General features: G+C 40.0%; 1 protein-coding gene across 3 annotated transcripts in view; it reads left to right on the top strand.

Moving 5' to 3' along the window:
- The window catches only part of ASB7 (ankyrin repeat and SOCS box containing 7), a 37,863-nt gene that overhangs the window by 1,305 nt on the left and 18,436 nt on the right, over positions 1 to 18,122 (top strand). For 2 of the 3 annotated variants that reach the window (XM_081964844.1, XM_081964842.1), the window contains exons 2-5: positions 4,914 to 5,002; positions 9,675 to 9,768; positions 10,222 to 10,336; positions 12,848 to 13,111. In XM_081964844.1, the coding sequence (XP_081820970.1) occupies positions 12,901 to 13,111 (211 nt within the window). In that variant the 5' untranslated portion in view covers positions 4,914 to 5,002; positions 9,675 to 9,768; positions 10,222 to 10,336; positions 12,848 to 12,900. Of the gene's footprint in view, positions 1 to 4,913; positions 5,003 to 9,674; positions 9,769 to 10,221; positions 10,337 to 12,847; positions 13,112 to 18,122 lie in introns of those variants that run through there. The other variant, XM_081964843.1, reaches the window with a different exon arrangement.

Raw genomic sequence — 18,122 nt, forward strand, 5'->3', positions numbered from 1 at the left:
CTAGCGCCACATAATGGAGTGAGCTCCCGTGACTTGTCCCAGCTTCTGCCAACCTAGCAGTTCGAAAGCATGTAAAAGTGCAAGTAGAAAAATAGGAACCACCTTTGGTGGGATGGTAGCATTCTGTGCGCCTTGGCCACATGACCACAGAGACGTTTTGGGACAGCGCTGGCTCTTTGGCTTTGAAACGGATATGAGCACCGCCCCCTAGAGTCGGGAACAGCTAGCACATATCTACAAGGGGAACCTTTACCTTTAGCCAGGATACATACGGTGGTTCAGGCTGAGTTGATGAGGTGGGCAGGACTAGGCTCCTTTTGCAGCTCTTCTCTCTAGGGTGAAGGATTGGAATGCGTGATGGCAGGGACTGTTCAGCATGTGCTATGGACCCAGCAATGGAGGTTCTCCATCACCCAGATCATGGTTGTTCCAAAGGTGCTTTTCAGACTTCCCAGTTGCCAATTGAAAAAAAAGCACCTTTGTTGACAACTATGACCTGAATGATGGAGAGTCATCCATTATGGTCCCAAAGCAGCTGGAGTTCCTTGGTGTTTTCTTTGAAAAAAGCGTTTCACTTCTCATTCAAGAAGCTTCTTCAAAACTGGGACGAAAAACTGAAGGAGCGGGGAAACATCTTTGGGGTACAGCAATGGAGTCAATCAACAAATAGATCTGGAGCCTCGGGCATTGTGTGAAGCCAGGTTTAGGAGTCTGTTTCGGCCTGCTGTGGGAATCTAGGGCATTGGGTTAATTGAGTGAACCAGGGTAAAGCTAAGGATTGAGTGCCTTGGGAGGAGGGCAGAGTGGATGAGCTCACGTTAAGTTGTGTGTCTGCAAAATGCTAACCTATGGTTATCTGAATAGTGAGTTTTTTTCTGATTCACTTGTCTGGGTTCACCCAACATACTGAGCCATGCTCATGTCTGGCATGCTCAGGCAACCTTGTGCAACACATCATTCTCCCTCCACCCCTGCTCTCCAAAAACACCCCTGGTGAACCAGCACTTGTGTTAGTACTGATAACAGCATGCAAACAGTTTTTCCTCTGGGTACATCCCAGTAAAAGACATTTCTAGTCTTGTGCAGAACATTGTGAATTTGGAAAACACTTCAGGCTCAGCACACTGGTTTCAACGATTCTGGAATGCTTGAAACAGTAGAGAGCATTTCCACTAAGATTGGAAAGCCTGTTTTGAACGGAGAGTAGCCATTTGAAACTGAAAACAGGGCAATTTGAAGTCTAAATTTTATGTTTTGACGTAGTGGTTAAGGCATCAAAAACTGGGAGATCCTGAATTTTAATCCCATCTTAGGCACAAAGCCAGCTAGGTGGTTTTGGACCAGTCACTTTCTCTTAGCCTTAGGAAGGAGGCAATGTCAAACCACTTCTGAAAAACCTTGTTAAGAAACAGTAGGGATTTGTCCAGACAGTTTCTGAGGATAAGACTCAATTAAATAGAAGGGAAAAAAATTAACTTATTTTTCCCTCATGGGCCTGGTAAAGAAATAGAATATAGAGAGCAGAAATAAGTTGGATATCATGTAGTCTAAACTCTGCCCAAAACCCTGCCGTAGCATCCCTACCAACCGTCCAGTTTCTGTTCAAATACTTCCTATGACAGTGTGTTCTATTGTTGAAGAAATCTTATCAGAAATTTATCCGAATGCCCAACTGAAGTCGTCTTCTTAATTTAAGTCCATTGTGTTTTGTCATCAGGAATAACTGCAACAATCCTGCCCAATTTTCTACGTAACCCTTCATACATTGGAGGGCAGCTATCTTGTATCTTGCCTCCACATTACACATAGCCATTGACACCACTCATTCAATTCTCATTTCAGTTGCTCCATTCTTAAGACTCAGCTTGTCAGTGTCATTCCTAAAATTCTATGCCCAGAACTGGATGTAATATTTTAGGTATGGTTTGACGAGCCTTTCTTTGCTTAGCACCTTTCTCCTTAATTAATCCTGTTTAGCACCTCCTAAATTAATCCTGTTTACTGGATTAATTTATTCATGTGTTTGCATAATACTTTATAAACCAATCAAGTAGTCTGTATAACATGATAAACACATACATATTCAAAACCCATTAAGGGTTATATTAACTATACCTAACATCTTATGGAACTGCAGTTGCTTGGTTTCGAATTGAGTGCTATGCCTCTTGTAAGAACTGTAGCATTTATTAAGGTTTTGCGGCCCATTAAAAAAAACAATGTTGTAAAAGTATTCTGATGACGTGTGGCCATTAAAATGCTGCAGTGTTCTTTGAAGTACGTTTTCTAAGTTATACCTCAGGACAATTAATGTATTTTCTCAACAATTATGAAAACAAATGCTTTTCTTTTGATCTCAAAAAGTAAAAAAAAAAAGATTTAGTTCTCATTCTGTACAAGTTTCTTTTACTCAAAAGTACGTTCCATTCAGTTCAACAGGTTATATTCACACTGGTTGGCAAATTTAAAACGGCAGTTGCAGATTTCTTTTTCTTCTGATAATGCGTGGAGAGGGAATGTGTGAAGGAGGTCCACTTAATTTCTGTTGCTTGGAGGAATGCAATAGGCAGAGCTTATTCTTTTAAAAATATGCAAAAGAAATCATGAGTGTTAGATGAGGAAGAATGAATGAAAACTCATCCTGGAAGGTTTGGGAACATAATAGAATAGATTAAAAAAGGAACAATGCTGGATCAATCCAAAGATCCGTTTGATCCAGCACAGTGGCCAGTCAGATCCTTTGTCAAACCCTCTGTCAGAATATGAGTTAAGTTGCTTTCTCATACAGTGCTTGTGTTCCATGGCAACAGTGATTCAAAAACACACTAGCTGTGATGCTGAAGGTAATATATAACAATCCATTGAAATCTTTATCCTCGATGTACTTGTCTATTTTTGTAGCAGTTGGCAGGAATCACTTTATCTTGTGATAACAAATTTCATCAGTTGGTAACATTTTGTCTGGAATATCTCCTTTTATCTGATATGCAACTTTCACTTTTTCAGTTTCGTCAAATAACTTCAGGTTTAATATTAAGAGATTAGTGGCGAGAGTTGGGGACTAGTGATCCCAAAGCTGAGAAATGGTTGAAAAGGACAATTAAATCATGGTGAGTTTTTCCTAGTTCACCTCTACCTCATACCTATATAGGGGAGAATGGCTTGAGCTGGGAGAGAGAAAGATTACATGAAAAGGGGAGAATGCAGCTTATGTTGGCATGCCCCAAGGCTTGGGTTGCAGGTGGGGAGGATTAGGCCAGACAAGGAATAATGGATGGAAACTGAACAAGGAGAGATTCAATCTAAAAATAAGGAGGAATTTTCTGACAGTGAGAACAATCAACCAATGGAACAGAAGTTGCCTTCAGAAGTTGTGGGAGCTTCAGCTCTGGAAGCTTTCAAGAAGAGATTGGACTGCCATCTGTCAGAAATGGCGTAGGGTGTCCTGCTTGGGTGGGTGGGTGGGGGGTTGGACTAGATGACTTACAAGATCCCTTCCAACTATGTTAATCTATTAAAAACTCCCGGGAGGGAAAAAAAGGATATTCTCTTATTCTGAAAGGGTAACAACATCAATAACAAAACAAATAGTTTGTATTGCTAAGGAAGACATACTGTATTTATAAGATCGAGAAAGACGGGAAAAACTTGTATTGAATCTTCTCCAAGGATTCCATTGGAGAGGCAATAGAAGGTGTAGCTAATTGTTACCAAATCTAAGCTAGATTTAAAGAGGTTTTCCATGATTAATGTAAGGAGAATGCGTTATTCATCATAGTGCAGAGAATAGGGAGATGAAGGTTGCTGATCATATATGTTTAAAGCAGAGGGATGACCGTCTTTAAAACGTATGATAAAGGACCCCATTGTTAGACTTCAATACAATTATATAGTATATTTGACTTTCTGCATCACACTGAGCCACAATGTGGTTTGGTTTAACTTAGCAAGAGCCTGTGTATCCAGTGTTTTCTATTTGTGAATCACATTTTATAGGTTGGAATAGAATTCTTTATTGGCCTAGTGTGATTGGACACAAGGAATTTGTCTTTGGTTCATATGTTCTCAGTGTACATACAAAGAAAAAAATATCAAGAATCATAAGATACAACACTTAGTGATAGTCATAGGTTACTAAATAAATCATACTAGGAAGCAAAACAATATGAATCATAAAGATACAAGCAACAAGGTTATAGTCATAAGTGGGAGGAGATAGGTAATAGGAAAGATGAGAAGAATAATAGTAATACAGTCTTAGTAAATAGTTGGACAGTATTGTGGGAATTAGTTGTTTAGTAGAATAATGGCATTCGGGGAAAAACTGTCCTTGTGTCTAGTTCTGGTGTGCAGTGCCCTATAGCGTCATTTTGAGGGTAGAAGTTGAAACAATTTATGTCCAGTATATGAGGTGTCTGTAGTTATTTTCACAGACCTCTTTTTGACTCGTGCAGTGTATGGGTCCTCAATGGAAGGCAGATTGGTAGCAATTGTTTCTTCTGCAGATCTAATTATCCGTTGAAGTCTATGTTTTCCTTGTTGGGTTGCAGAGCCAAACCAGACAGTTATAGAGGTGCAGATGACAGACTCAGTAATTCCTCTGTAGAATTATGTGTAAGTCAAGAAGATTCCACAAATCTTTAAAAATTGTGATGTATAAACTTAGTCATAAGACTGAACTATCGGGAGAGGGAAGGACTAGATTCAAATTCCCATTCATTCACAACAGTTTCTGAAGTTTTTGGTCAACCCATTATCTTTCACCACATCACAGGCTTGCTGTTTGAACAGAGTAATATTGGGAATCTGGGGCTAATAATATAAACTGCTCTACGCTCCTTTTCAGATGATAAGGGAAAATGTAATATAAGTTGGTTCCTGTATCTAATAAATCTGTTCTGCTTGTTTTCCAGGCTCATGCTGCTACATAAGAAATTTGGAAACTCTGAATGCAGAATAAAAACCAAGAAGCAAAAATGTAATAGAAGAACCTAGTACCCAGGTAACTGATCTAAAATTCTACTTTTTAAAAACATTTTACATTAGTCGGTAAGATTATTGCTGGTCATTCTGTTGGAAGTTACAAACAAGATGTGTCATTTGTATATTGCGAAGCACAGAAGACACTCCATACATTGGATTCAACATAGCTTGCCGTATTTTTTGGAGTATAAGACGCACCGGAGTATAAGACGCACCAAGATTTTGAAGAGGCAAATTAAAAAATAAGTAGGTAGATGGAGGGAGAGAGAGAGAAAGGGAGAGAAATACATTAGGTAGGTAGGGAGAGAGAGAGAGAGTAGGTAGGTAGGTAGATAAAGGGATAGAGAGGGAGAGAAAGAGAAATACAGTACGTAGGTAGGGAGAGAGAGAGTAGGTAGGTAGGTAGGTAGGTAGATAGATAAAGGGAGAGAGAGAAATACAGTAGGTAGGTAGGGAGAGAAAGAGTGTGTGTGTGTGTAGGTAGGTAGGGAGAGGGATAGAGAGAGAGAGAGAGAAATACAGTAAGTAGGTAGGGAGAGAGAGAGTAGGTAGGTAGGTAGGTAGATGTTTCCAGGTGTATTTATCCATGTGCTGGAGAAGGAAATTGCTGATAATCTGGAGCACCTAAGACTTTCTTTCTGCTGGCACAGCATTTGATCAATATAATTCTCATCAATCAGTTAAAGAGCTTTCCAAAAGGGGGAAAAAAGTTTTTGCACTCTGCAAACCTCCCAAAAACGGGGCTTTTTTCACGAAAACAGGCCCATTTTTTTTTCAAATAAAAGGCATGAATAGCCTTGGGGGGGCTTTCAGAGTGCTCCGGGAAGGGGGGGGGACAAAAACAGGCAAAAAATGGCCAGTTTTTCTTGAAAACGGGCCCGTTTTTTGTCAAAAGAATTGCATGCATAGCCTTATGGAGGCTTATAGAGTGCTGCTGCAAATAATGGGCCCATTATTTGCTCATTTCTGCCCTCCCCAGCCCCCAGGAGCACTCTGAAAGCCTCCATAAGGGTATGCATGGCCATTTTGGTGAAGGGGCGGGGCTTCGGGAGGCAAAAATGCTCTATTCTATGTATAAGACGCACCCAAATTTTCAGTCTCTTTTTTGAGGGAAAAATGTGCGTCTTATACTCCAAAAAAAATACGGTAGTTACCTTAACGAACTGTATTATCTGCTTAGTGAAGGCAGCTGTTTTAGTTTGATTGTATGTGGGTATAACACATTGCAACGGTTTCTAATTCATTTGCCCTCTTTTGAGAATCAATTCCTTTGAATTAGATATACTGGCCCACTTTGGGTATCCATGTTTTGGATTAAACTAAGAAACACACAAGTTTTATACCCCAATCGATCTCGTCTTTTACTTCTCTTTCCCTGTACATAGTTGACCCAGAAAAAGGTTCAACTGCTTTCTATTGCAGATTAAACTATGTTTTCTAGCATCCTAAAGTTAAAGGGACGCAGTGGCTCAGTGGCTAAAACACTGAGCTTGTCGATCAGAAAGGTCGGTGGTTCGAATCCCTGGCGCCGTATAATGGAGTGAGCTCCCGTTACTTGTCCCAGTTTCTGCCAACCTAGCAGTTTGAAAGCATGTAAAAATGCAAGTAGGAAAATAGGAACCATCTTTGGTGTGAAGGTAACAGCGTTCCGTGCGCCTTCGGCATTTAGTCATGCCGGCCACATGACTACGGAGACGTCTTTGGACAGCGCTGGCTCTTTGGCTTTGAAACGGAGATGAGTACTGTCTCCTAGAGTCAGGAACGACTAGCACATATGTCCAAGGTGAACCTTTACTTTAAAGTTGACGATGATAACCAGATCACCTGCAAGTTAGAGGTCTTTTATTGAAGGTTTCATATAGTGTCTTAAAGGAGGAATGTCATCAGAATATAGCATGTTTACTCTTTGCTTACTAAGCTGAGATACATACCGTATGTTTAAAGTAAACTTCCAGCTTCAAGTCCTTGGAATTAAATGTTCTCTTTTAAGTCTATTTACAGTTACAAACAGTTCGATGCGTACCGGTCCCCGTTGATAGTTTTGTAGGGAAAGAGTCAGATACTGTTTTTGTTCAGTGAGGCTCAGTATGATTTCAGGGGCCGCTTGTGATTACAAGGATTTGAAAATATGTCACAGAGAAACAATTTGCAAGGTAAACAGCAAAGGGTGAAATATATTAGCCTTGGTGGTATTCCTAAGGTGAAGTTCGTTTTTAGGTTTTCAAAATGTGATGAGCTTTTAAAAATGGTTAACATTTACAGCCGAGTGATCAAATGCATTTAAATGTTTATATTGCTTTTGTTATTTGAAGCCTTTTAGATGACGGTTTTTGCCTTGTTCAAGTTGCAGTCTCTGGGTCAAATGTTTGCATTTAAAAATGGTTACATTGCAATCATGTATGTTGATTTTGAGAGCTCGTTCGGATACTTTGGGATATTTTGGCCACAGCATTCATAATATAAGAACGTTTTACCTTCCAAGTAGCTTCTAGAAGAGGCCAAATCTTGTCCTTCTACAAACAGATTTCACTGTGCGCACATGCTTCTAAAACGATCCAAAGCTATAAACTAGAATGAAGGTTTCAATTTAGATATATATATATATGTACAATATGCCTTTTATAATAGAACCTGCATACTGTTTTACACTTGGTAAGCCATTCATTACTTCTCTGCTGTACTGAAGTGGGTATTTATACCCATTTCGCAGTTGGTGAACCTCAACTGTATTTCTATGGTACATAGTATGGAATGTGGCTCGTTTGTTTTTGGCTTAGCACATTATGGAAACCTGACCATCATGATTTGTAAGTGAAAAGGAAATGGGCAGCATTGATTTGGGTCTGGGAAAGAAATCTTCCACTTCTATTTACTAGCTGTTTTCATTATGTCACTTCATGAATGCAGTAGCACGTCTGACTTTTATAGTGCATAGCAACACAAAGCATGGTGTCTTTAGTATCTTTGTTAATTTCCTATCTTGTTTTCAGCTGCAACTATTGCAGGGAGATTAAATTTGCTTTTGAAAAATTAGCTTTTTCGCTAAGAGAAATTATGAAGCAGTGCTACTTTTTCAAATAAAGAATTTAGACCCCCGCCAAATCTTATTTGTCTTGACCACATGTCCCTCACATTCGTACATTGATTTTAGTCAACAACACGTTGCAAAATTGATTGTCCTGCTGTTGGTCATATTCACACGGGTCAATTTTTTTCTTTGTAACATTTGGAAATCACCAATTGAATTCAACAATCCACATTTTATTCAATGAGATAAACAGGGAACAATAAACCCTGCAAAAATGTTGGCAGTGCTAAAACACAGTAAGCACATGCTTTGCTAATACATAGCTTGTTTTTTAGCCTTCTAAGATTATTAGCCGAAACCATGGCAAGCTGCAGCAACCAAGCAAAGTAGCTAAGTTCAGAAGCATTTTAAAACCCTTATAAAATGTGTTTGGTTTCCTTTGTTGTGCCAACTCAAGTATTATGATTAATATACTATGGTTTGTGGCACATTGTGATTTGGGAATTCGCCATTAGTGACTCATTTACTAAGACATTATAAAATGAATCATAGCTCAGTGTACCGTGTGAACCTCTAATTCCGTTATAGGGACAATTCCCTGTGAGATACAGCTTCCTTAAATCTTGGTATGAGACAGAAAGATCTGAATACCCATAAAAAGAAAACACACCCCATAGATGGCCATTTCCCTTGCTGAAAACAGGAAGCAAAACAGTGACCATTCACCTCTGTAATATAACATTGCTAGCATTCAGAGAAATGAATGGGAATCCTTGATGCTTCTTGAGAGAAATAAGCATCCAGAGCAGGGATCACCAACCTTTCGGACCTCAGGCATCACTAAATTCATAATTTTAAATCCCGTGGACCACTAATATGAATTAGTGACAGGATGGGATCCTTCAGGCAGTTAGCTTGGCTGCCTGTTAGCGGAGAGAAGCGCCCGGGGTCAACTCTAGGTTTGCTGTCCATTGCAGCTAGGAATCTCAAACACGGCCATGAATGAATGTTTGTCTTGTAGCCACCCGGGCGCTAGATCAGCCCGCTGCAAACTCTCTCTTCCGAGGAGCCTGGGCAAAGTTTTGTGCACCATTCACTGAAATTCCTGGACTCCCAGGGAGGGAAGGTCTGGAACTACTAAACAGGCAGCTAAGCTAAGTGCCTGAAGGACCCAATCCCATCAGCAAATGGGAGTAATTGCTCTGGTGGGCCGTATCCGACCTGGTGGCTGTAGTTTGAGGATCCCTGATTTAGTGCAACATTAAAAATGCAAAGATTTTTCTGCGGACCACCAAAATTTTCTCGCGGACACCGGTGGTCCATGGACCGCTGAGAGTGGTGTAAAACACTCTGTAATAAAGTGTTTCAACTGAACTCTGGAAAAGGACAGCTCGGCATAAGTTTCCAAGTCTTCTGAAGTCAGCAGAACATTGTGTGACATTCTCTGGACCTCTTCTGGAACCATACTTAGGAATGGATTATTCTGGAGTCTGGATGTCCCGCGGACCACACATTTTGCACAGACTTGCAATGGCATGGAAGATTTAAAAAAAACAGATTAAAAAAATATTTCATTCTGAAAAATATGTGTTAATATGACATTTTTATTAATTATTCTATGTGAAGTAAATTGTAATTGTACATTTCACTTTATTGATTGAAGCAGTGTCACAGAAGAAGGAGTAAACCTTCAAGTGAGGAAATAATAAGAAAGAAGATAATGTTCTTGGCAGTCCTGCTGGATGTTACATGCTCTGGTATGTATTGCTCTACATTCATTATAATCTTGTCCTTTGGGTATATAAGCTTATTTAAATCTGGGAATGACATAATCTTTTCCAATTAAATAACAATTCAAAGTGTACAATATAAATGGTAGGAGTATCTTTCCCGTCCAAAAACAAAAAAGAAGTCTGAATGAGCTTTGGATATATTTCCATGGTATATTATGAGAGGCTCCTTGTTCAGCTCTCCTTCTGGCAGATGGAAGAGTTCCTTAGGCCTTTACTATTTGCTTGCTCGTAAACACAGATCTGTGCTTATTTGTTTGTTCTTTTAAGTATTCTGCCTGCTTTTTCTGCCTTGCCTTGCCATTCGTTTATGTATCTCCATAAAAACGCATTCACAATTCTACTTTTTCTTGCAATCTACACAGTAACTAAGATTAGATGAACAATGTTTCTTGCTTTTTGCTTGCTTTGATCTAATAGACACCTTCTTCATTTCAAGGAGAAACCATTTGCTTGCCGTATTATGCCTGCAGACAAAGTAATGTACAATGAAGACGGAAAACACAACGTTCAAAAACTGACTTTTGCCTATAAGGTATTTTTTTAATAGAGGATCTTAATCATTCTTAATAGAAAATGTTACCTGCATCTTACTACGGAACTATCAGTGAGATCATCTGGGAAGTTTTTCCAATGCTCCCTTCAAAGATAATTTTATAAGTAAATGTCCAGTATTTGAGAGAAACATTATGAAATTGAGCCACAGTGGTTAGAGTGCAGTACTGCCGGCTACTTCTGCTGCCTGCCGGCTACCTGCAATTTGGCAGTTTGAATCTCACCAGGCTTAAGGTTGACTTGGCCTTCCATTATTCCAAGGTGGGTAAAATAAGGACCCAGATTGTTGGAGGCAATATGCTGATTTTTGTAAACTGCTTAGAGAGGGCCGTGAAGCACTGTAAAATGGTATATAAGTCTATTGCTATTGCTATTTGCTTCTCTCCAAGAATAGTTTTTATGGAAAAGTAAAATGATAAGATAAAGATCATTTAAGATAAAGGACACAGACATGCAGCAATTGTCACTATTTTAAAAATGGGCATTAATAATCCATATTTAAAAACATTTTAAAAAACCCAGCTACAGTTTGTATAGATAAATGCAGTAATACTCTGGCATAATGATTAAGGCACATGACTAAAATATGGAAGACCAGAAGTTCTGATTCCCTGTTAACTGCCCATTTGGGTGACTTTGGGCCTATCCTCCCCTCAGCCCTAGGAAGAAACTGCTTCCAAAATTCTTGCCAAGAAAACTTCAGGGACTAATCCAGATAGCCACTAGGAATTCACACTGACCTGAAGGTATATCTTTTTTATCAGCATGCTGCTTGCAAAATGCAGTTTTTCTATTTCTTGCTCTATTTAAATGGAAGACTTGTGTTTGCAAGACGCAAGAGGAACTGTTACTCATATGTTCTTATAATTCTCATAGGTTTTAATTGGAGACGGTCAGTTATTGGCTAGGCAGTCGTATTTCACTGTTTGCAATTACAGGTAGTCCTTGACTTACGGCCACACTTGAGCCCAAAATTTCTGTTGCTAAGCGAGACATTTGTTAAGTGAGTTGTGCCTCATCTTATGACCTTTCTTGCCACAGTTGTTAAGTGACTCGCTGCAGTTGTTAAGTTAGTAACCCGGTTATCAAATGAATCTGGCTCCCATGGACTTTGTTTGTCAGAAGGCTGCAAAAGAGGAATCACAATACTCCACAACACTGCAACTGTCATAAATATGAGTCCGTTGCCAGGTGTCTGAATTTTGATCCCATGACCAGCTGGTCACAAGTCATTTCAGAGCCCGTAGTAACTTTGATCGGTTACGAAATGAATTGTTGTAAGTTGAGGACTGCCGGTAACATTTGGGAAGGAGAAAAACACCTCCTTTTCCTTAGTTCCCTGGTGGTAGATTGTTCCTGTTGACCAGATCTTTTATTTTGTCTCTTCCCTGCAAATCTGTTTTTAGCTTGTTACCCTGTGCCAAACATGAATTGAGCCTTGAATTGTTACTCATACATATTTAGAGACAACTTTAGAGACAACTGAAAGCTTTATACTCATGCAGTTTGGCCTTGCTGCCATTACTCTCTCTAAGTTACTTGTCTCAAACCAGAATCTATTAATATAAAAATGTGTGTGTGTGTGTGTGTGTGTGTGTGTGCATGTTCCAGCATAACTCTGGAACGACTCAAGCAATTTCAACCAAACTTGGTACAGATGACTTACTCTCTGAAGACAAATACTGTGTGGGTAAGACACCCCTAATATCTCCAGGGTGTATGTTCTGTTAAGATACAGCCTGTTGTGCCTCCAAATGGCTTCTACTTTACTGCCATAATATGGCTTCTATTGTACAGCCCAGTGGAGTTGCCATGGTAACAGCTTCGCAGTACTCCCCAAGGGGGCTTCCTCTGGAAAGTGGGAAAGTCCAACATTAGACATTATGTTTGGTCCAGACATTTCCCCCCTATAAATAAATACCTAGGCCACACCAGGTTATCGGCTAGTAGAAGATAAAAACTGTCTTGGCTCTTCGTAATACATATTTGTGGCTGCTTACTTAAGCTGACACAATCACTTACATAAATTACGTTATTGTATTCTGTTGGTGTCCAGGGTTGGTAAGGGTTCCAAATAGTGTCCAAAATTAAATTAATTTTCTTCTGAAGTCCAGAAGAAAAGATGGCTTGCAGATCTGACAGTTATTCTCTTTGTCTCCACAATTGGATTTTCCTGTTGCTGTGGGCTATGGAAAACGTTGGGCTAGAGGTCACCATGTACAGCTCTTCAGTTTGTCGGAAATAATATAGCTGATGCTGTAGTTCAGTGTTTCTCTCAACCGTGGCCACTTTTAAGACCTGTGGATTTAAGAGAATGGCTGGCTGGGGAATTCTGGGAGTTGAAGTCCACAGGTCTTAAGGCGACCAAGGTTAAGAAGCATTGCTGTAGTTGACAGTCAAGATGGTCGCGCCCCCACCACCTCTCCCATGCACAATGAATCGTGTTTCATTCTTTTATCAACTTCATTAGATAAATGTATTTTTATTTAAGGTGACCGCCGAGACTTCATGACCCTTCTTTAAAAAGAAGCAGACTCTGCGAAGATGTTACATCACCATTGCCGGAGGAACCCTGAGCTACAAGAAGAGTTGCAGATTCAGGCAGCGGTGGCCGCCGGGGATGTCCATACGGTGCGCAAAATGTTAGAGCAGGGCTACTCTCCCAATGGCCGAGACGCTAATGGTTGGACCTTGCTCCATTTTTCAGCAGCGAGAGGGAAGGAAAGATGCGTCCGTGTGTTTCTTGAACATGGAGGTTAGTTGACCCAAGCAGAGGAATGTATGGGTTGCTTGGTGATGGAACGTTTCAGATCTTCTCTTTCAATACCTTGGCTTCCTTTTTTTAAAATAGAATTTTCTTTTTTGCTGTTTGCACACCAACGTGGTCTAGATAAAATTTAATTTCTACGTTTTTAGATCTCTAAGAGGATGTGGAAACGGGGGGGGGGGGGACATCAGCCAAGGTATGTGACTTCAGACACAACCACAAGATGGCACTCTGTTGTGCGTTTTGAGTAGTGTACAAAAGAAAAACTAACTCATTCCACAACGTAATTCTCCACGGACTGGTTCTAGTAGATGGCTTACATTGTAAACTAAATTGTGATTACATTTATAACCTAAAGGTGGATGTTCTGACATATAAATTCATTCCTGGGTGTAGGATACTAACCAGTTCAAAAAAAATACACATAAATTGCATTTGTAAAAGCAGAACAAAAGGGAAGTTCATAGAACAATTTAGCTTCATAATTCAGTTCTGCTAAATTAATGGAAGAAAGGACTCACTGGAGAAGAGCCTAATGCTGGGCACGATTGAGGGCAAAAGAAGAAGGGGACGACAAGAGAATGAGGTGGCTGGATGGAGTCACTGAAGCAATCGGTGTGAGCTTAAATGGACTCCAGAGGATGGTAGAGGACAGGAAGGCCTGGAGGAATGTTGTCCCTGGGGTCACGATGGGTTGGACACGACTTCACAACTAACAACAAAAATTAATGGCCATATGGAATTGTCACTTCTGGCAGTAGTGTTTAGCTTTAAATTTCTCAATGATTTTCCAATATCTATTAAGAGTTTATTTCTCGTTGCTTTAAGTTGCATTTGTAAAAAATGAAATGAAAGTGTTCTCAAGGTTTAAAAAATAGAGTTTCTGCTCTTTAATATCTGCATTTTTTCCTTAAAATTTTATAAATAATGTCCCATTTATGGATGAAGGGGCAGTTGGTGTTGTTGATTATGCAACTGGAGATAAAAGAAGAGGTGTTAGTGAAATACAGAATAGCAGATTTGGAAGGCATCTTGGAGGTCTTTTAGTCCAGCCCCTGCCCAAGCAGGATACCTGATACAATTCTGGACAAATATTGTATAATATTTCCACAGAGAATCAGGGCCCTACATGTATCTACATGTATTGAAATTGCTTATTGATAAAGGCAGGTATTTCACTTGGGTTTTATTAACAGAACTTTGTGCTACATGTATGTAAAATTAAATTGTTTTTTAAAGATTTATGTGGCAACAATTAGCTAATTTTCACTGATCTTGAAAAGTTAATGTAATTGGACCTGGTTTTTATTTGGAAGGATAACTCTGAGAAATGCTGGTTATAAATACTGGACAATTTTTTTGAAAGAAGGCAGTTGCAAATTATTTCCATGATATTGCCAGAAAACATATTGTCCACCAATGTCACCTAGACTTTAATTTAACTCAAAAGATATTTATCTTTGGGTAAAATGTCCTTTTTAACCATTGTTGTTAGTTGCGAAGTGTCCATCCTATCGCAACCCCATGGACAACGTTCCTCCAGGCCTTCCTGTCCTCTACCATCCTCTGGAGTCCATTTAAGCTCATGCCTACTGCTTTGGTGACTCCATCAAGCCACCTCCTTCTCTGTCGTCCCCTTCTTCTTTTGCCCTCTGTCTTTCCCAGCATTAGGCTCTTCTCCAGAGAGTCCTTCCTTCTCATTAGGTGGCCAACATATTTGTGTTTCATCTTCAGGATCTGGCCTTCTAAAGTGCAGTCAGGGTTGATCTCCTCTAGGACTGACCGGTTGGATGGCCTTGCAGCCCAAGGGACTCGCAGGAGTCTTCTCCAGCACCAGAGTTCAAAGGCCTCCATTCTTTGGCGCTCAGCCTTCCTTATGGTCCAACTTTCACAGCCACACATTGCAACTGGGAAAACCGTAGCCTTGACTATACGCATTTTTGTTGTCAGGGTGATGTCTCTGCTTTTTAGTATGCTGTCTAGATTTGCCATAGCTTTCCTCCCCAGGAGCAAGCATCTTTTAATTTCTTGTCTGTAGTCTCCATCTGCGGTGATCTTGGAGCCCAGGAAAATAAAATCTGTCCCTACTTCCGGGTTTTTCCTTGAGCGTCGAAGGCAAGCTTTCTCTGAGCTTGTCAGATCATTAGGCTGTAGAGGTGTTTTTTTTAAGATCTTTAACGCCTTGGACGCTCGTAAATTCTTGGAATTTACGAGGGAGAGATTCAGCTGTCGGGTTGAGCCACTTGTAGCCCTCCGGAAGGATTTATAGCCTTTGGAGTGCGGCAAGGAATGCCCCCCCTCGCAGTTGCTGCATTCTCCGGTCTTTTGATGTCCTCCGCTAATGTGGAGCCAGACGCTGGGATCAGCCTCAACTTCTAACAACATCCCAGAAGGATCTTAGTTTTCTTAATGTTGAGTTTCAAGCCAACTTTTGCACTCTCCTCCTTCGCCCGCATCAAGAGACTCTTTAGTTCCTCTTCATTTTCTGCCATTAGCGTGATATCATCTGCATATCTGAGGTTGTTGATATTTCTCATGATCAAGTGGAATATGACCAGAAGATGGCAGTGTAATATTCCAAACCAGATATGAAGCTATACTATAGTTCTTTTCTTCCAAATTATCCTTTTTCGTATCTGATATTTTTAGTGACTAGCTGGCTTCTGTACCCGTGGAAATGATTTCAGATGCTCTCTGATATCTGTGATATCCTGTGCTTTTTGGTTCAGAATTTGCCACAAAAATACTATAGAGTTGGCCGGACTTAACTCATGCATTGTCTCAAATTGAGGCAATTCAGATTCAGGAATATTTGTCGCATTTCTGAGCTGTTCAGAATTCTATGCAAATTCTAGACAGATCTCACATGGACACAGGACAATGTTGAGCTTCTTTGGTACAGGTACTCCTCGACCTACAGCAGTTCACTTAGTGACCGTTAAAAGTTAGGGTAAGTAAGTAAGTCAAGTAAGTAAATAAGTCAACGAAGTCAAACTAAGTCAATGGCACTGAGAAAAGTGACTTATGGCCATTTTTCACACTTAACGACCGTTGTAGCATCTCCATGGTTACATGATTTGCATTCGGATGCTTGACAACTGATTCATATTTACGACGGTTGTAGTGTCCCGGGGTCATGTGATCCCCTTTTGCGACCTTCTGGCGAGCAAAGTCAGTGGGGGAAACCAGATTTGCTTAACGGCCATGCTGCTCATTTAACAACTGCAGTGATTCACTTGACAAATGTGGCAAGGAAAGTCATAAAATGGGACAAACTCACTTAACAAACGTTTCAAATTTGTTAATGTTTCAAATTTAGCAATATAAACTTTGGACTCCATTGTGGTCATAACTCAAGGACTACCTGTGCCTTGTTCTACTGTAGTTGTACTTACCAGAGCTAAGGCAGTGGTATTAACTTGTGATCTTCTTAATGACTACTCCTGATAAAAATAGTTGACCATTTCAGACATCCTATTTGTGCTTAGGCCTTGGTCCCGAGTGTGCCAAAAGACCTATTTCCTGACTATCGATGATTGTTGTGGTTTTCTCAGCTTCTGTATATATTAGTATGTGTGTGTCTGTTTGTGTAAAAATGCTGTTTACCACACGTAGACTCAGTTGTTGAGAAGGGTTGATGTTTGTTAGTTTATGGAGGACAGTTTTGTCTGATTTAATTTACCAATTTAACATACTGAAAAACCTTAAGTCTTGTATTCATTTCCTGAACTTACATGCTCTTATCCAAAGTGTGAATTTTATGTTATAAAAGAGCTACAGAAAACTGGTTATGTTTTTAATGTATTGATCATACTTGCAAACCTTCACGGATTTTCACTCGGCTTGAATGCAAGCAATCAGGGAGATATTATGCAAGTAGCACAATTAATTCAACAATTAGTCCACAATCCTGAAGCAATTTTGTATACTAGATGGTAATATCAATGATGATGTCCTGAAATTCTTAATAGCCCTATTAAGTGACTGGATAAGAAGTCAAAGCAAGGCCATCTTTATTATGGCCACAGATTTACTTGTTTAAAAAAATAGGCATAAATACCACATTAGAAGTATACCATAGATGGCAGAAAAAGTGTGAGGCTATTATTTTTAAGAAAAGTAGTAGACATAAGCCTGCAACAAATTGCAGAAAGAAACAGTTCGTTTTATATGGGACCAAGTACATCTGTCGATATTGCACTGCAAGAGACGCGGTGGATCAGTGGCTAAGACGCCAAGCTTGTCGATCAGAAAGGTTGGCAGTTCAGTGGTTCAAATCCCTAGCGCCACATAACGGAGTGAGCTTCCGTTTCTTGTCCCAACTTCTGCCAACCTAGCATTTCGAAAGAACGTAAAAAATGCAAGTAGAAAAATAGGGACCACCTTTGGTGGGAAGGTAACAGCGTTCCATGCTCCTTCGGCATTTAGTCATGCTGGCCACATGACCATGGAGACGTCTTTGGATAGCGCTGGTTCTTTGGCTTTGAAATGGAGATGAGCACCGCCCCCTAGAGTCAGGAATGACTAACACATATGTGCGAGGGGAACCTTTACCTTTACATCTATTGAATCTTTTCATTCACTTTTGTTTCTCGTGACATGAGGTTGCTTCCCTTTTGCACCTGATTTTTACACCAATTATTTTTTCCCTTGAATTTTCCCTCACTAAGTGTAATTAGCATAATTTAATTTTCCAGATTCAGTTATTCTTTATCTCCTTCGAGGATTTCTAAACTCTGGAGCCCTTGGAGCTCTCTGAACTTGGTTGTTAGTTTGCAATAGTGTCGAATATCTGTAGCTCGGGTGTAAGATGAGCGTGAAGATTCGTTCTCCAGCCTTGTGAGCTGATTTCCGAACATTTCGTTACCAGGGTAGGTAAATAACTTCAGCGGAGTTTAAGGGATGTCAGTATCGGTGTTCTTCTGTTTATTAGGGCTTCAGGTGTGGGTGTGTCAAGTGAGGGTCTTGTGATGGGTCTTTTGAGGAGCCAGGTGTGAAT

This window comes from Natrix helvetica (genome assembly GCF_964273705.1).
Source record: "Natrix helvetica genome assembly, chromosome: 12".
NCBI lineage: Eukaryota > Metazoa > Chordata > Lepidosauria > Squamata > Natricidae > Natrix > Natrix helvetica.